We start from the raw sequence: 18,680 nt of genomic DNA on the forward strand, positions 1-18,680 counted from the left end.
GCTCCGAAGGCTTTGTATATCAAATGTCCGTGTTTTCGGTCTACAGCAAGTTGTCGCGATCGCATAGGCCGGCGTTAATGATATATTGTATCCGCGTCATCATTGTGAATTGACCGCAAAAATTGCATCAGGGAACCAGTGGTATCATGCATCGAATGGTACTGTCAACAGCTTGAGGGTCAAGTGCAAGAGCTCGGTCGTGGAGAATATTTTGAATATACAAATTCATACTAGTATGCGTGAACAGACCTGAGAGCTCGTTGAGTTGACGGACCAAGGAGTGATTCTGATTTATACATTATACCTGTACAAATCACTGGAGCTGCGGCATTCGTATAGCACGATGACGCAGCAGTCATTGGAGTCGGTCGTGATTTTTTTTCTGGCGTAACTTGGTCGGATGAAGTAAGTGATTGAGTCACAGGAGTGGTGAAGAAGTACTTAATACCATGCTGTAAGAGATGGAGCAGGAGAGCGATCTCGAGGAACTGTTATACCATAGTAACAACGACCCTGATATATTCTTGCGCTCCAGTTTAGTATCTCGTTTTCGTATACTCCGTCGTATTTGTGTCGACTAGAATTCACCACAGGCCTACCTGGCTAAAAAGCTGGCTAATATTGTCCGAGTAAATTAACTTTATCCCGAACATCTCAGACTCGGATTACATAAATCGCTAGCAGAGCAATAAGTAGATGAATGAAGCGTACCGCACGCTCTGCCGGGTTATTTTTTTTGTACCCGCTTCCGTAGTATGGTATGATGCAGAGCCGGTAAGAAGCCCATGCACAAAGCTTTATCCTGTATGGGCTTCATAAATGCCATGTGAAATTATAGGGGTTTAGTTAACAGCTGCCTACAGGAATTCCGCATTTTGCTCAGCATACCAATGGTTATAACGTTCATGTATAGCTGCCACCGTTGTGTAACCATGTAATGAAGATTTCAACTCATGTAGGGAGATGATTCGAGATGTTGAGTGCATGATTCAGCAGCGACTCGTCGACAGCTGATTCAGTTAGAAACGCGAATATTCCGAAAACTGCCGCGGCCCCAACCCATAGTTTCAGGGTGATCAGTTCCTGCCAATAGAACGGCACAACCATATGCCCAACAAACAATATTCAGCATACAAAAGCCAGCTGTGTTCGTACTATCTTCTTCAGCATTATCTGATCCTATCTCACGAGTCTCTGCAATTGCACTCGCTGTCGTTGCTGTCAAGTTAGCATCACCAATCTCTGCCACGCCCCAGATCGACCCGACTAAAAAATGACCTACGTGGTGCTATACTCAATCAGCATGCAAGCAGTGCTTTGACCCGTTTTGCGTGAGCATCAGTAGTTTTCCTGAATTTGATAACATCACTCACCTCCATGGCAGAATGGCATTTATCACTGCCGCCAAAACCCGGGTGATTAATGAGATCCACAGGAGTACTGGTGACCATGCTGTAAGAGAGGGAACAAGGGAACAGTTGTATCATAGTTTGAAACAGAGATGGTGGATGGCACGTGGATGTACGACAAGTTCCGAGCTCAATGTAAAGTTATGCTCAGTGGCGTTCAAGTTGCAGCTTTGAGTGAACGCGTGCGAGACGGTTTCTCCCATGAGTCGAGGGTGCCGATGCTCACTGGATCAATAAAATGCCGGCCACCACACCGAGAAAATCGAGCATAGACGGCTACCCTCGCAGCACTCATCATAGAAGTCCATGAATTGCGTCAGAAAACAAAAAAAATATTAATGAACAAAAATCATCAGGTACTAAGAAGAAAGCAAAAGCAAAAAAAGCATAAAACGCTCCAAAAACATTAACCATTCATTGCATGATATCGTGGCCCGCACCTAACCCTCTACAACGTTCAAAGCCCAGATCGGTCCCTATCCAAAGCTTCTATACATGACACGTGGGTACTCCAAACCGCATATTGGTCAAGCAGCGTCGACTCGATTCTATGAGGACGACGGCCAAGTATCAGAACGCTCCTTAAGCTCCTCTTCCACAGCTTTCCGGCCTGCAGCTGTAAGAATTGGAATTCCAGAACTGATATCTTGTTCAAAATACTGGGGTATAAACCTGCATTTGGGTCCGTTAGTGGTCATTCCAGTACCAAAAAAAACTGAGAGAAAGAAAAAAAATAACACCCACTGAACGCCCTTCCTCTTCCTCTCACCCGCCTCATCCCTCTGCTTCTGCTCAATAGCAAGTTTTGCCTTCGTAGCCTCCCCATACTCCTTCGCAAGCAGCCTCGTCGTCACAGCATCCCACAACTTTCGGCTCTCATTTGGAAGTTGCCGTTCTAGCGGACGAACCTTCTTCGGAATGACAAATAACGTCGAGAGATCTACAAGCGTGGCATATTCCGTTTCTGATAACGAAGGGGCCGAAAAACTTGGCGTCGATGGGGATGATGCTACAGATGTGGATGTGGATGGACCAGGAGGCGATGCAGCAGTCCGCCGCCATCGTATATGATTCCGCCAACATCCATCAAAAACAGCTACGACCCGAGCTGTGGGGACGTGTTTCACTTTCGTCCATTCCTCGTGTTCTGTGGAACTTTCGTCGTATGTGTGTATCACCCCCTCGACTAAAAAGTGTGCGCGGCCTAGCCATGACTTGTCCCATCGTCAGCGCCCGTCCCCCTGTTACTGGGGAGAGAGAAACGCACCTCTTCTTTATACTCAATCACAGCCCGATACGACACCCCCTTTGCGCCCACACAAGTAACGATCGTACTATCCCCAACGGTGATATAAAAGCTCCCCCTCAAGATCCCATTCACATTAGCCACCGGGTGGGTGATGTGGTACTTCTCGCCTAAGCCTGGGCCCGATGTAATATTGATGTAGATCCCCTTGTTGAAAGACCCTGGGGCGACGCGCACAGTCGTACCGCTCACTTTTGCGCTGATCTGGTCGATCCCTGCCATTTCCACACCGCGCCCAGGACATGAGGCGTAGTATGCGCTTACGGGAGGGTGGTGCGATACTTGTTCTGTTACGTACACGACCCGGATGTGGTCCTTGTCTTTGTCCTTGTCCTTGTCTTCGTTCCTTCCGCTTCCATTAAGAGGAGACAACGAGAGTTTAGAAAGACCAGCATCGCCGGTGAGGGATGTAGGAGCTGAGCTTAGGGTGGGAGATGTCTTGCCTTTGGAGGTAGAAATGAGGCTGAGGCCGCTAAGCGTGCTCTTTGAGCTCTTGCCGCTGCGATTACTCTTCACGCTCACTGTCTCGCTTCCCTGTGCGACCGGGGTAGGGGGGACAGTCGTATGGACGCGGAGGATCGGGGGTTGAGTCGGATCGGAACTGTAGGAGACCGGTGGGACGTCCCAGTGCCCGCGGAAGTGCTCGCCTAGGACGCTGTTATAGGGTTTGCAGACTTTGCCGTGCTGTGTAAGGAATAAGTAGGGCGTTGGGTTGGAGGTGGGGTTGGGGTTGGAGAGTGAGAAGTAATGATTGATTTGGACGTACGACGAATTTAAGATCCTTCGTGAATATGAAACGCACGACTGCTAAGATGCGCTCGAAGGGATCACTTGAATCGTTGATTCTATTTTAGCACACCCATCAGTATAGCGAACCCCCACAGGCACCCACAAAGGGAAAGAAGTAGTACTCACGCAGCAAACAAATCAGGTCTATCGAGATAATGCCAATACTCGAGATTAGGAAGCGGTTCTAGCAGACTTGCGGGTAATGATAGGCGCCTAACCGAGGATTGAGAATTCAGCATCAGCGGCACGTTTCACGCAGGAGAGGGAGAGAAACGGACATGGCAGCGATATCCTTGACCCCCAAACACTTCTTGACAAGCTGAACGATCATGCCTAGTTTGCCGCCTTCGCCTGCGTCGCCTGAGTCAGGGAGGGAGATGGTTGGGCCTGGGGCTTCATCGTCTTCTTCTTCTAGGACTTCGCCGGAGGGTATCTTGATGATTGCTTCGTCTGCCATTGTTGAGAATGATCTCCTTGATCTTGATCGTTGTGATTATGCGTTGTGGGTGACAAGAGAGGATGAGAGGGAAAGGAAAAAAAAGGAAAAGAAAAGGAAATATGCGAAATTGCGTTGTGTGGCTGGAGACTCGAGAGAAATGTCACGGTGGTGTTCAATGAGAGAAGGAAACACGTGCGTTGCGTTCGATAATATTAGTGTATGGGCGCTTAATTACGGTACTGGTGGGATAACCACGGATTCAGATCCTCAGTTATTCAATTCGCAATTCGCAAATCCAGCATGCACAAAAGGATAAGGCTAGTAACCATACAAGGAATTTTCTATCAACGCCTCCATACAACCCTCATTCGGAACGCGTGATGCACCGCGAGCACGAAACGCCGCTTCTAGGGTAAGGGGCTTTGGCTACTGAAAACAAGTGCATCACTGCAAAGAAGCATCACCATCACCATGTCGATACAGTCAAAACTAGATTCTTGGTCGTCTCAGCTGACACCTGTTTACATCATGGGAGATCGAAACTGACACTGGGGCACTGGGTATCCTCGATCATACACATGTTCTGAGGAGTCCCATAATGAAACCTTATTCAACCCACTAAGAAGAAGCAATATCAATACCTTGCCTGATAGCAAAATGGGGTTGAAGGAACGTTGCAGGTACGTATCATACACGTTAGTGATGTAGCTAATTTACCTGGAATCATCACATCAGCTACATAAAATACCACAGAATCGAAACTTACCACGAAACACACGAACGCCTGTGCATTAAACACCACACTCAAGGACTCGCAGGGGCAACAAATGACCCCTTCGAAGACTCTACCCGCCATCCTCGCGCTCATCCTCAACTTCCCTCCTCTCCCTCAGCATCAACATACCCAAGCTTCATATTTAGTGCCGCTCTCCGCACCGCCTTATCTTCTCTCCCAATATCTCCTTCCCTCTTCCTCCTTGCCCACCACCTTACCGCGCGTTCGCATGACAGTCGCACGTGTGTATTTCAACAGATGAGCGCGGGGGATGGAACGCTCGAGGTGTGCAAGAGCTGGGGCGAGGGACATGCTGGGTGGTCCTAGGTGACAATTGGTAGGAGGGGGAAGAGCGCTTGACGTGTGAATTGGATATTGTCGTGCCACTATTTAAGTTAAGTTAGACTGTGAGTGGCGCTTGAAAGTGAGAGACAGTACCATAAAGACTCGGGTTCTGTCTTTGGGGAGTGGGGTTGCGCTAACGGAAACTAGGACGTAGCCTTCTGCAGGAGCTGCGCATACTAAGGCGCCTAAAACATAGCCCCTCCATCTATCCCTCCCATTCACTCTAGAAGCAACAACAAGACTGCAGCAGTACGGACATAGGCGATAAGGGCACCTGCGAATACACCGTAGGTGGTCATGAATTTGCAATGCAAGGGAGTAATTAGGGACACACCGAACGAACCACCATCCGTCTTGGGGCAACTTAGTAAAAGTTCGAGAATAGGTGGCATTTGCACGGGCACTGCAAGTCCACCATCTCCTGCTCCAAAACCAGGTTCCGATAATAACAACGGTCGAATACGGTCGACGGGAAGAGCGAGAGGGTTGCGTAGGCAGGAGAAGAGGTTTGGTGGATGTTGGATTAGAGCGAGTACGATGACGGTGAGATTATGTATGTAATTAAGCCGCAGCCGAGGAGGTAATTACGAGCACAGGTGACAGCATCCACATTCGTCGGTTCCTATTTGCACGTTCACAGCAAGCTACTTCCTTGAAATCCTAGCTTTGAAAATATTGGAACTGGCAGTACCGAATCAACGCAAAGTCTATCTGATTCGAGACCTACAAAGAGTTTTCTGTTCGCAATGTCCGCAGTTTGGATCTTAACCGCACGATGCAGGTAAAAGCTACCTCGCTTAGCAACCCAGCGTTTGACTCAGATATCAACGTTGAACGTTGAGCCCGCAGATGAGGCGCCACGACTCATACAGGCCTGGCAGGTGAGATACATAGTCGACAGACTCCGACGCTAGTACTGATCCACATCGATGTGAAGTTCATTTACCATGTGTACCACTACTATCACTGCATGTGTCAAATCGAGTGAAGACAAGAGGAACAACCTACTAGTCACGGTTTCGGTTCTTCGGAAGAGATGCGTGAATCATTATTGTTGGAATGTGGGGTTGATAAGAGTTGTTTCCCTATGTCGGTGACTCGGTGAACACGCCTGGAACCCTGTCACACTTTTTGTTAGTCACTTGTCACCCTTTCCCTGGAGTCTCGGCCGGGTCGAAACTGTGAGTCACCAGGTTCATCTAAATTTCCCTCACTTGGACTGACACGCTGGCATGCAGTAGTACTAGTACACAGGAATAATTGTGGATCAGTGTCAGCGAGTCTGTCGACTGTGTATCTCACCTGCCAGGGCAAACATGCTCAAGGTTGATATCTAAGTTAAACGCTGAGTTGCTGAGCGAGGTAGCTTTCTCTGCGTCGTGCGTAGTCCAAATTGCGGACATTGCAAGCAGAAAGCTCTTTATGGGTCTTGAATTGGATAGACATTCCGCGTGTTCAACGTTGCGTCAGTTCCAAAATAGTACTTTCAGCTAGGATTTCAGGAGTACATAGTGAGTGTGCGAATGGGTTCGAACCGACGGATGTGGATGCTGTGCTCTAGCTGTAGATGTAATATTAGGAGCGTAAACACGAGGTTTTACTATATTAAGAAATGATGCGTTTGTTCTGCCAAGGGAGTGGTTGAGCGCTTCAGTTTATTTATCGTTTGAGTAATAAATGGCGGATATCAAGCACTCCGTTCTCCGGCTGATTTGATAGTGCTGTGTTCCCTTCCATTGTATATAACATGAGTCGCATCTTTTTGTCAGTATGGGAAGTGCATTAGTCCATTTGGTGACTACTCTCTACGACGTCATGACCTCATTCTATTCTACTGAGGTGCACTTTCACAGCTTGGCAATCCTTTCCGTATGACTGAACCTGGCCTTTACAGCTTTATATGAAAAGAGCACTCGCCGAAGAACAACCCCTCCCCGAGACCCTTCGTCGCACGTCCCTCTTAACAAGGGTACTCTGTTTTTTGGCGCTTGGACGTCCAAATCTCGAAGATCACTGGAAGTCGCTGCAATCAGAGAAAGCCTTCGAAACCGTTAGGAGCAGGTCATGCTCTATCCTGGCCAGCACTATCACCACAGTAAGCTGTCCAACTCCACGCGAGCTCAAGCCAACGCTGACATACTTAAAAAGGCAAGTGTCCTCCTCGCTACAAGCGTTGTTTTCGTCAGTACGGGCTCTCCTGTCCCATACCTCGACTATACATCACCCGCTCCTCATTGTCTACTATTTATCTCACTCATGTTCGCCATGATCACAATATTGACATCTGGCTCGAGCATGGTACGTTGGCTACACGCTGATCGGCAGTGGACTCAAGAAGTAAGTTTTATTCTCGCCATGCTGATTACACTGGCTGACCTGAATATGATCAGCAACTCAAGCCGGGCGGCTACTTCGTCCTGTCTTACTTGTTGTCGATAGTCACCCCCATATTATTCGTCGCCTGGTCCCTACATTGTTTTATATTTGGTGAGTTGTTCCATCATTTGTTGCTCTCTCTGGTTTCTCATGTATTTCACCCCAGCGATTTTAATAACAGGCTTTGTTCCCAGAGCACGATCTGCCGTGTAGCCACTGCGCTCTGGCTTGTTGCGTACGTCGTCAATATTGGAACGATACTGATGCAATCCATGTGGAAGTATGCTACATCACGCTAGTGTAATTAATGTATGCATGCAGTCTGGCTTTCAGTTGTACTATTCTTTCAAGAGCGCCTTACGCCGTATAAAATTATGTCAGTGTGAAAGCTTATGGAAAAGTTCTCGCGTCGGGACTTACACACGTCGTTCGCAAAAGCAAGCGGCAATCAGAAACTACGGCATAAACTATTGATTGTTGCATGAACAAAGCCTGACCTTCACTAGTGCACTGGTGGCCGCCACCTAGAATTTAAAATCAATATTTGAAGATAGCTCATTGAAGTTCTGCTCGCAGTCATGATGAGGCTCAAAGTTTAGACCTTAAACGGGAAAGCTACCCCGCTTAGTCACCGTTTGACTCATCCAAGCTTGAGCGTGTCTGCACTGGAAATAGCGAAACTCCGAGTCCAGGCCCTGGAGCCGTTCAAGTTGAACGTTGAATCCTAGCCGTTATCATTGACCTTAATTCTGGAGTCTGTGCCAACACAGGGCGCCGTTCTGGAAGGCTTTTGCGTCCTACCTCGCTTAGTAAGCCAGCATCAATCTCAGCGGTCATGCCGTGAATTTTAGATCTGAGTTGACCAACAACACCTCATAGTACATACTTCTGATTCGACAGTTTTTATCAAGAATGATCCGTTGGAACTTGACAGGAACTAATACTGAGACCACTTATGTTTATGGTCGGACTGTGCACAAAGGTATGTAAATTAGACATCCATCATCCTACAGCTTGTCGAAGATCAGTTAAATGGCTTCACATGTGATATACGTGTTGTATATCTATTCAACACATGTATTCTTGGCTGGATGAGCGCCCCCCAATTTGTGCCTTAAGATCAGAAATTCTGCATAGAAACTTCCACCGCGCTGCCTCACAGCTTTGGGCTGTTCACCGTATCGTATAGGGTAAGTAGATGATACGGCCGATGAGTACATGATGCCGCACGTACGGCCGAAACCAAACTTGCTGATACAGTACCGGTGTGGTATGACTTACAGGACCACTTTTGTTTAATTATGGTCTGCAATCTCACGTATTTACTAATACTAGAGTGCTCTCCGCCCTAGACAGCCCTTTATAGAAAAAGGAAGATAGCATTTCCTTCTAATAAACGTGTGCAGCGTCTTACCATAGACGACCTTAAGATGGATTTCAGCGCCGAGTGGTTGCCACCACTTTAGCGAACTTACATAACCAAACGGCGACTCGGGATGCCGATACCCCCTGTTTGAAAGATACGAAAAAAAGCCCCCAAGTCTGTGTGGCACTCTCACACCAAGTCAGTTCACCAACCGCTAGCCTCCCAACTACTCCCCAATCGATTCATTGCAAACTGCCTTCACATCACCATCCATCGTCACCTTCGCCTGCTTTTCGTGGGCATTATCCACGGTCACACCATATAGATGAGCCCCAGCTCCTCTGCGGGTGCCTTGGTACCGTGATATATCAGCTTCAAATGCAAGTCCGACGTCAAGCTAGGCTAGGAAAACGGGTACGGGTAACACTGCGGTTCTTTGCTGATGGGTTTGGCGGGTACGGGTACAGTGTAGGATAGTCATCTTGAGCATACCCCGCGGGTTGGCGGTGTTTGGGCAGGTATGACTTAATGAATCGAGAACCTTGACAGAGCCACTGAACTAATTATCCGTGTCGCCTTAAGCTCTGAGTGCTTGAGGATCACTATACTGATTTCTGTCATGTCTTTCACGTCCCTGTGAATCGTTCTTGCGATTTATTGAGCTAACACTTTGCTACAGAGAAGCTCAAATCGCTACCATCAAGCTAAAGCAAAAACTCGAGACCAGTAAGTCCACAAAATCGTCTCTCCATGAAAACCAAGCTCACAAAGAAGGTATCTGAGCCCTCGCCTACCCAGTCACACCCATCATCTAAGTGTACCTCGTTGTCCATCTCAGAGAAGACCAAGTCGCTCAAAAAGGCCGTCGCAAAGGGTGCTAAAGCTCTGGCCCGCCCCTTAAAGAAGGTGAAGCAGTCATTTGTGTCTCGGTGTGCTCGATCGAAACCCAGATACCGTTGATCTCACACGATGAGTCAAGTACTGATTCACTGGCAGTGACGACGACAAAGTAACGGCAGGTGCATCCAATCCTGATCCTGCTGCAGATCTTAATGTGTTTCTTTCCATTGATTTTCGCAGATATCTGATTAGACGATGATACAGAGGCTCTCCAGAAGACTTGGCACTCACCTATCTATAGCTTCTGTTTTTAATACACTCTTCTTGGCAATGTGCCCACAGTGTTCAGAGAAACCGCGGTGTTAACGGGTGCGGGTACAATGTCAGCTTTCCGACCCACGGTGTTACGCGTGCAGAACCCTAAGCCAGGCTCGAAAACGAATGCGGAACCCAGATGAAAACTTACCAAGAGCATATGATAAAAGTCCAGGGGGATTAAAGTATTCACGTCGTCGAACACCAACGGAGGCTCCGAGAAGTTGGAGCGCATTTTGAGAGTTCTCCCAGCTCTCCCATTCTGGCCAATTCCGGGAGTTGTCGTGACTTTGCAAGCATCTGGTACAAAATGTACCCTGTTGTGCCTACCTTGTTCCTCGAAGTCTAACGGAACAGCACGATACTGCTCTGCGCACATCTGTTTACATCATGGGGAATTGAAACTGATATTGGGGCACCGGGTATCCTCGATCATTCACATGTTCTGGGGCGTCCCATAATGCAATCGACGAAACCTTATTCGAGTCGCTAAGATCAATACCTTGCCTGATATTAAGATGGGGATGGAGGAACGTTGCAGTCACGTATCATGGACGTTAATGATGTAGCTAATCTACCTGGAATCACTGTTTTCAGCTGAAAAAAATACTACAGAAAGGAGACTCACCAACAGCACAAACCACACAAATTACTGTGCATCAAACACGATGGTGACACTCAAGGACCCACAGGGGTAACAAACAACCCCTTCAAAAGACCTCTATCGCCATCCTCGCGCTCATCCTCAACTTCCCCTCCTCACCAACCTCAGCATCAGCAATCCGAAGCCTCATCCCTAGCACTGCCCTCTGCACCGCCTCATCTTCTCTCCCAAGCATCTCCTTCCCTCTTCTTCCTTGTCCACCACCTTGCTGCGCGTTTCGCGCAGTTCAGGATTGCGCATGACAGCCGCACGTGTGTATTTCAACAGATGGGCGCAGGGGATAGAACGCTCGAGGTGTGCGAGAGCTGGGGCGAGGGACATGCTGGGTGGTCCTGGGTAAGGATTGAGAGAAGGAAGGAGCGCTTGGCGTGTAAATTGGACATTGTCGTGCCACTGTTTAAGTTAAGTTAGGCTGTGAGTGGTTCTTGGAAGTGAGAGACAGTACCATGAATACGAGTTCCGTCCTTGGGGAGTAGAGCTGCGCTAACAGAAACTAGGACGTAGCCTTCTGCAAGAGCCGCGCGTGCTAAGACGCCTGAGACATATCCCCTCATCTATCCCTCCCAGTCACGCTGGAAACAACAGACGATAAGGGCGCCTACGAATACACTGTAGGTGGTCATGAATTTCAATGTAAGGGAGTAAGTAGGGAGGCACCGAACGAACCGCTCCCTCGATTCATCCGTCTTGAGGTGACTTAGTAAAAGTTCGAGATCGGGTGGCATTAATAATTGCACGGGCGCTGCCAAACCACCATCTCCTGCTCCTGCGCCAAAACCAACTTCTGACAATGACAACGCACGAATGCGAGAGCAAGAGGAATACATAGGCGGGAGAAGAGGTTGGATGAAAGTGTATACTATAAGGAGTACGATGGTGTATGTAATTACAGCAGCCAGGACACAGCTGCTGCATACACATTCGTCGGTTCCTATTCGCACATTCACTACTCTGCACTTCTAGCTTTGAAATATTGGAACTGACAGTACTGAATCAATGCAAAGTCCATCTGGTTCGACCCACACAGAGACCTTTCTGGACTCGCAATGCTCACAGTTTGGATCTTAACATGATGCAGATACTAAAAGCTACCTCGCTTAGCTCAACGTTGAGCCTGGAGATACACTGGCAGGCCTGGCAGGTGAGATACATAGTCGATAGACTCGGACGCTAGAACTGAGACATGGATAGACATGGATGCGAAGTTCATATGTAATCATTCGCCATAGTTTACTCCTACTATCGCTGCATATGTCAAACCGAGTGGGTAAAAGAGTTAACCTAGTCACGGTTTCGGTCTGTTTCGGTCCTTCGAAAGAGATGCGTGAATATTAATAACCTGCTATATAGCTAGTACAGCTGCTTTGAAAGTATGATGAGGGGCGCGAGTGTCCGAAACGCGAGCTTATCCTATAATTAAGGTGAAGATGAGGGACGCACGTATTCGAAGGCATCCGAGTCTATCCGAGTCCACATCCATGTGATTCGCACATTCACTACCCCTGAACCGAAACACCAAAACTACTATTTTGGGAACTGACGCTGAACATGCGATCTGATTCAAGATCTACAAAGAGCCTTCTGCTCGCAATGCCCGCAGTTTGGATTCCGCACGGCGCAGAGAAAGCTAACTCGCTTAGTAACCCAGTGTTTAACTCAGATATCAACGAGCATGTTTGCCCTGGCAGGTGAGATACACAGTCGCCGACACTGATCCATATGAATGTGAATTCCTGTGTACTAGTGCTACTGCATGTCATCGTGTTAGTCAGCTTAAGCTTCTTCTACGGCGCCGTTCGTTCTAAGAAGCCGAATGAAACTGACTTTGTTTGTGATTGGTTATGGAAAGCAGGATGGGCCGTGCTCGTTTTGTCACTGTGACAATTCCCATAATAAGTAAGTGCAAGATTGGGACTCCGTGCACCGCAAGAGCTTCGTTTGAATAATGTATGGTATATTCTGGTGCACAGTTCACGCAACACATGATCGAGAATTCGCGGTACTGTGTAGTGCAAGATAAATCAATAATACACCATCGCTGCTATGACATCTACCATTCATGTGTCTCATCATCAGTAAATCACCAATTTCTCCACAGAGATCGACATTTTCGATATTTTCTCACAGTAGTGCACAGTGCTGACAGAGCTCACAGGATGTTAAGCCTCATACCTTGCCAGACTTCACAGTAATTGCAGTTGCTCAAAGCATGGACAGTTCACACAGTGTAAGTGACTTGATTTCGAATCAAGTGGAGTACCTCCCAAAGACATGACACTATGTAGTACTAGTTAAACTTAAATTCAACACCGTTCGGGAATGTTTCAAGCGCAAAACGAATTTCATACTTGACAACAGGCAACATATAAGCATACTACATGCAAAACTATGTATCTATATGGTCCATAAATGTAACAAGGACAGGCATACTACAGCTATAAGATGAGTAGAAACGAAAGCGGTCAATCAAGAACTATTGTGGGTTTCTGGCTCTGCGGGATTTTCACATCTGATGTCCCATTATGATATTATAATGATGACATTGCAAAAGATTATATTGCACCTATTGAACAAATTTATTTGATCCTGTCGCCGCAATAACACATGACTCGGAGGGAGATGAGACCAGCCGTGCTTCTTGAAGATGATCCTCATACATCCCAGCCCAAGGTCCGTATCATCTACTTTCTTTCAGCGGCTTCTGCTCGGAATTTGAGTAGGCTAGCGAACACCTCATTTTCCCGTAGTATACAATCCACGAGCGTCTTCTGAGTGAGGAAAACATTGCATTTCGCTCTTACAACATCCATAACCAAGTTTGCCTCAGAGTCTGATGGTTCATGGACGGACTATTGAAATGTGAGGTGTAGTATTGAGAACTGATGGACGATCGACTTACCATAGAACTGACTGCTTCAAGGACATTGTATAGGTCACCAATACCGGCGAACGGTCCATCACTGCATTCATTGTCAGAGCCAAAATGGGTGGAAGCTGAAGAGCAGCTTGAGGAAGCGCTTGCTGAAATGATTGCAGAGTGGTAATATCAAATTTTAGTGACTCAGGAAACATGAGGAGAGAATGTAACATGTAGATTCCGGAAAATGCCGGTCAATTCGACCTTGTCTTTTCTCAGTCCGCAATCCCCATTATGCCAGCTCGCTGTCCTTCTTGTGGGAAAGAGTTCAAGGACCATACTCTGTTGCTCGTCATATGAGCCAACCTCGGTCCGGGTGTAATACTTGGCTAGAAGATTTGATCCAGCTCAACTCGATTCTCCCACCCAGCAAAGATGATCCTATGGTCACAGATGACCCTTGCGAACTTTATACTTCCTCCTATGAAACAGGAGAGGATATGAATGCGTATGACTTAGGTAACAAAGGAGAGACTATTTGAGCGAGAATCTGGAGGTAGAACTCAGGATAGGGATGCGGAAGTAACTGACTTCTTTCCCGAGCCCCCACTTGCCTTTGAACATGGCTACACGTTCTAAGTCTGTTCAAATCTGACAAGAATAGCGCCACCACAAAACCAACCTTTACTATCCGTTTTCAAGTAGGAGAGAATGGCAAGTTGCGGTATGGCTTCTTGGCATTCGGGCCTAAGCATGGAGAAATCAATTCTTTTCTAGCATGGAGATGGTCCATGCTTTATTTTCAATGTTATCGCGATCATTGCGTTAATGGCACATACTTAGATTCAGGATTGACATCTATCATTCCACTCAGCAAGAGAGCTTTGAGGTCGAGCTGAATCACTACTGACTGGTCCGCGTTGGAAATCCAAGTTATTCGTACATCTCACGCTACACAGTCGCCGGTTATTCTCTACTGCGGGATCTGATCGAGTGCATTTCCAATTTATTCAATCACCCTTTATTTCACAACCGTAATGGACTTTACGTCTCACAAGGTTTATACTACAGCGCAGAAACTGTCTCGGGTGTATACCGAATGGATGACAGCTGACCATGCTTGGGAAATGCAGGTATGTGATTCATCTTATACAAAGTCATTGCCTTATATTGTTTGAAGTCGGCACTACCTCATGGCGCAACACTCCTTGGTACTATTTTGTCATCGGACAAGACATGTATCACTGCATTGATGGGTGATCCGTGTGTTGCACATCCACTCCTTCTCAGCATTGCCAACATTCACTCTCACCTGTTGTTCTAGCAGCCTCGGATCACACACTCAGCATGATGTAGTAGTTTAAGCAACTGTTTTTTAGGGTCCCACTGACTCAGGCTGCTGCCACACACTTCACTCAAGATCGTGCGTTATTCATCCACAGACCGAGCTGAAACATGTCTTGGAAAGAAAAGTAAAGTCATGTATTGGGCAAAGTCACTCCTTGACTACACTTATGATTACATTGACCACCATATCAGCACGTCATCGACACCTCCACCCTTGAGATCCCCCGTGTGCGTTTTGTTGATGCCGGTGTTGCCTTGGGGTATAGCCAGCACAATACCGGCTGGAAACAGGAGACACAAAGGCAGGAACAGTTTCGGCTGTTATCTTCTCAAAGAGCACATTTTATTGATGATAACGAGGTGGTGTTTACCAAGTTCATTCACAACATGGACTGTGTGCCCTCTCTTGATGAAGATGAATATGGTTACGATCTAGCTGTTTTCCTTGCGTTCACGTAACATCTGGAATATGTGCAGACTGAAGGCTTAGCATTTATTTCTGACATCAAGGTATTCATCATCATTTTGGTTTTGGACAAGGACTGACATATGACTTTAGGGAGTTTTACCACTTCTCACAGACCCTCAAATCTTGACTCATCCATATGTATTTCATATGTCATTCATTCGTTTCGATGATTTTTGTCCCCACCAGGTCCGTGAGCGAAGGAGGTGATGTCTTTGGAGACGGAAACTCGAGGGCATGGTAGACGAGTTCAAGCACAAGCATTCTTGCAATCATTACTGCAGGTGGTCAGGATTTTGGTTTGCAGCCTGTTTCTCAGCTTAGAGAAGGACAAATAGTGCATGGATCAAAGATAGATTTTTTGATATACGATCTTGGTCTTATTGTTATATGGACAATGTCAACAATACCCGCTGGAACTGTCCTGTTGGGTACTACCGTTTATTATTAATACTGGACATCCATGGGGTGTTCGAAGTCCTACTGCCTAATAGGGATGCCATGACGTCAAAAACGAGCACGGCCATCCTGCTTTCCATAATTGGAAGTCGATTGTGGCTCGGAACTGCTACCGTGTAGCAGTGCCGATCAATCAATCAGAAGTAATTGTTCCCTTCCATTGTATATAACATATGTTGCATCTCCTTGTCAGTATGGGAAGTGCATCAGTCCATTTGTACTCTCTGCAACGCCATGACCTCATTCTATTCCACTGAGGTGCACTTTTACAACTTGGCAATCCTTTCCATATGACTGAACCTGAACCTGGCCTTTACAGCTTTATATGAAAAGAGCACTCGCCGAAGAACACCCCTCCCCGAGACCCTTCGTCGCACGTCCCTTTTAACGAGGGTGCTATGTTTTTTGGCGCTCGGACGCCCAAGTCTCGAAGATCACTGGAAGTCGCTGCAATCAGAGCAAGCCTTCGAGACCGTTAGGAGCAGGTCATGCTCTATCCTTGCCAGCACTATTACCACAGTAAGCTGTCCAAGTCCGCGGGAGCTCAAGCCGACGCTGACACAGACACACTCCAAAAAAGGCAAGCGTCCTCCTCGCTACAAGCGTTGTTTTCGTCAGTACGGGCTCTCCTGTCCCATACCTTGACTATACATCACCCGCTCCTCATTGTCTACTCTTTATATCACTCATGTTTGCCATGATCACGATATTGACATCCGGCTCGAGCATGATACGCTGGCTACACACTGATCGGCAGTGGACTCAAGAAGTAAGTTTTTTTCTCACCATACCGATTACACTGGCTGACCTGAATATGATCAGCAACTCAAGCCAGGCGGCTACTTTGTCCTGTCTTACTTGTTGTCAATAGTCTCCCCCATACTCTTTGTCACATGGTCCCTACATTGTTTTATATTCGGTAAGTTGTTCCATCATTTGATGCTCTCCCTGGTTTCTCATGTATTTCACCCCAGCGATTTAATAACAGGCCTTTGTTCCCAGAGCATGATCTGCCGTGTAGCCACTGCGTTCTGGTTTATTACGTACATCGTCAATATTGGAACGATACTGATGCAATCCATGTGGAAATATACGACATCGCGCTAGATATCGTCAGTAATTTCCACTTTCCACTTTACTCCTTCTTGTCTTACCCGTGGTTTATCTATGTTCAATATAACCTCCCTGATATACCGCACCCACGTGTGCCCAAAATATAGACCAGTGTATGTATGCAGTCCGTGGCTTTTAGTTATACCAATCTTTCGAGAGCGCCTTACGCCGTATCAAATCATATCAGCGTGAGAGCTTATGGAAAAGTTCTCGTGTCAAGACTTACATGCGTCTTTCGCAAAAGCAAGCGCCAATCAGCAACTACGACATAAACTATTGTGATTGTTGCATGAAGCAAGCCTGACCTCCACTGTAACCGCCACTGCCCTGAAATTTGAAATCAATATTTGTACATCATAATAGCTCAAGTTAGGATCTTCACCGGACGGCCCGGGCTAGGGTCCCGGGAATTAGGGTATGGCGTCTGGTTGACAGGCTAATTAGCATGACCCTCGCAGAGGGCCAAATTTACAGGTGTGAATGACACGAAATTCACACAAATTTACTGACGGGGGTTCGGGGGCAGAGCCCCCGAAAGCTCCAGCTTTTTGACGCTAATTAGCGTTAATTTGCAGGTGAATTTCACCTAATTGACTGTAATTTACTCTACAGACTCCCATGTCTCCCACTCGTCATCCATTGGTGTCGTCGATGAAGTTGCAGTGTCAGACGTCAGCTTGGATGGAGGTCCGTGACTCGCGGAAGCGGTTGGCTCAAGCTGCACAGGCTGGTCTGAGAGAATATCGAGAAGGAATCCTGATGATAAGTTGATGTGATCACCAACATCAAACCTGTCACTTTTTTCTCCATCGAAGCTCACGTCATCACCATCATAAGGCCACTGTCCCTCACTGGTCTCGTCATCCGAGTCGTTTATTGCGATATCTCTTTTCATAGGTGGTCGGACAGGTGGTGGCAGTGTTGTTATTAACCCGGGTTATAACTGAATAGGTTATAACTGGTGCATCTTGATTTGAATTAACCGCGAAATAACTGGGGTTAATGGGGTTAAAAACAGTTAATTACTTCAAAGTGCTAGCTACTCTGAGTCGTCAATAACGATTGAGCTCGATGGACTATTTCCCATGCCTGATGACTCCCCTGGGACATTCCTGCTAGTACTTTTTTCATCCTCGGGCAGGCGTGACATTAGCTCGTAGAATAAAGCCTCACTCTCCATGTTTTTCACACCCTGGAACCAAAACTCGTCCCTGTCCTAACCCCGATATGTATTCCTTTTGCCATGATTTCGACCTTTCCGGCAATATAAGGGACATTATCGCATGCTGTTTGAGTCCGTTATACGGTATACATTAATCATTTATGTTACATGGCATCAATTGACAAAAACTCACCTTCCTGCGTCAAAATTGTGAAAGTTCTGACAGCCTGCAGTATTCCGTGTGCAACAGCCTGTTGATCAGCATTTGCGAGATCTTTAGCCTTCACATTGACACAATATTTACAGCGTGCTTGCCAGTGCACTTTGTCAACCTTCGCAGTCCCCTGATGAAAAGGATCCCACAGCCAGGACTTCTCCCTACCCATCGGAGCGGCTTGGAGAGGTAATACAGTCCCAGGACGCTGGCACAGAGAGAATCGGAGAGATTGATGTAGTGTTGTTGGCAAAACTACCGAGTTTTGCCAGCCGGTTCGGCAAAACTGGTTGTGCCTGGTCCTCGGCAGAACTCACGCGAAAGGGGGGTGGCAAAACCTGGTACAACTCCAGGATATCCAAGACTCGTGGAGATGTAATCTAGCTCTCTGATAACATAGTTTGAATTCAAGAGAACATGCAAAATGACATCCCTAAA

The 18,680-nt window shown here is 47.0% G+C and overlaps 7 protein-coding genes across 7 annotated transcripts; 3 read left to right on the forward strand and 4 right to left on the reverse strand.

The window, feature by feature from the left end:
- Window positions 1-1,703: 1,703 nt before the first annotated feature.
- On the reverse strand, window positions 1,704-4,243 carry DFJ58DRAFT_794714 (uncharacterized protein). The gene is made up of 6 exons (XM_041390470.1): window positions 3,783-4,243; window positions 3,631-3,717; window positions 3,482-3,560; window positions 2,677-3,399; window positions 2,154-2,623; window positions 1,704-2,081 (listed from the first exon to the last, which is right to left on the reverse strand). Exons 1-6 carry the CDS (start codon window positions 3,959-3,961, stop codon window positions 1,958-1,960), a joined length of 1,662 nt encoding a protein of 553 aa, XP_041242516.1. The 5' UTR covers window positions 3,962-4,243; the 3' UTR covers window positions 1,704-1,957.
- Window positions 4,244-6,878: 2,635 nt separating this feature from the next.
- Window positions 6,879-7,652, forward strand: DFJ58DRAFT_746593 (uncharacterized protein; the record flags this gene model as incomplete). The annotated part of the gene is made up of 6 exons (XM_041387476.1): window positions 6,879-6,902; window positions 6,958-7,158; window positions 7,212-7,361; window positions 7,389-7,400; window positions 7,454-7,550; window positions 7,606-7,652. The coding sequence occupies 6 exons, from the start codon at window positions 6,879-6,881 to the stop codon at window positions 7,650-7,652; spliced, it is 531 nt and encodes a 176-aa protein (XP_041242517.1).
- A 2,850-nt stretch (window positions 7,653-10,502) lies between these two features.
- DFJ58DRAFT_794723 (uncharacterized protein) lies at window positions 10,503-11,480 on the reverse strand. Its single transcript, XM_041390471.1, is given in 6 exon segments — window positions 10,503-10,538; window positions 10,589-10,799; window positions 10,829-10,986; window positions 11,006-11,017; window positions 11,070-11,233; window positions 11,291-11,480. 4 exon segments carry the CDS (start codon window positions 11,176-11,178, stop codon window positions 10,671-10,673), a joined length of 408 nt encoding a protein of 135 aa, XP_041242518.1. The 5' UTR covers window positions 11,179-11,233; window positions 11,291-11,480; the 3' UTR covers window positions 10,503-10,538; window positions 10,589-10,670.
- Window positions 11,481-13,305: 1,825 nt separating this feature from the next.
- On the reverse strand, window positions 13,306-14,236 carry DFJ58DRAFT_842604 (uncharacterized protein; the record flags this gene model as incomplete). Its single annotated transcript, XM_041392852.1, has 3 exons — window positions 13,306-13,473; window positions 13,524-13,645; window positions 14,164-14,236. The coding sequence occupies 3 exons, from the start codon at window positions 14,234-14,236 to the stop codon at window positions 13,306-13,308; spliced, it is 363 nt and encodes a 120-aa protein (XP_041242519.1).
- A 282-nt stretch (window positions 14,237-14,518) lies between these two features.
- Window positions 14,519-15,287, forward strand: DFJ58DRAFT_729453 (uncharacterized protein; the record flags this gene model as incomplete). Its single annotated transcript, XM_041385747.1, has 2 exons — window positions 14,519-14,614; window positions 15,021-15,287. The coding sequence occupies 2 exons, from the start codon at window positions 14,519-14,521 to the stop codon at window positions 15,285-15,287; spliced, it is 363 nt and encodes a 120-aa protein (XP_041242520.1).
- Window positions 15,288-16,373: 1,086 nt separating this feature from the next.
- On the forward strand, window positions 16,374-17,091 carry DFJ58DRAFT_794725 (uncharacterized protein). Its single transcript, XM_041390472.1, has 3 exons — window positions 16,374-16,522; window positions 16,576-16,676; window positions 16,728-17,091. Exons 1-3 carry the CDS (start codon window positions 16,442-16,444, stop codon window positions 16,858-16,860), a joined length of 315 nt encoding a protein of 104 aa, XP_041242521.1. The 5' UTR covers window positions 16,374-16,441; the 3' UTR covers window positions 16,861-17,091.
- Window positions 17,092-17,368: 277 nt separating this feature from the next.
- On the reverse strand, window positions 17,369-17,761 carry DFJ58DRAFT_729455 (uncharacterized protein; the record flags this gene model as incomplete). The annotated part of the gene is made up of 2 exons (XM_041385748.1): window positions 17,369-17,420; window positions 17,472-17,761. The coding sequence occupies 2 exons, from the start codon at window positions 17,759-17,761 to the stop codon at window positions 17,369-17,371; spliced, it is 342 nt and encodes a 113-aa protein (XP_041242522.1).
- Window positions 17,762-18,680: the final 919 nt, after the last annotated feature.

The sequence above is a fragment of the Suillus subalutaceus genome (genome assembly GCF_016647625.1).
Source record: "Suillus subalutaceus strain FC151 chromosome Unknown DFJ58scaffold_73, whole genome shotgun sequence".
NCBI lineage: Eukaryota > Fungi > Basidiomycota > Agaricomycetes > Boletales > Suillaceae > Suillus > Suillus subalutaceus.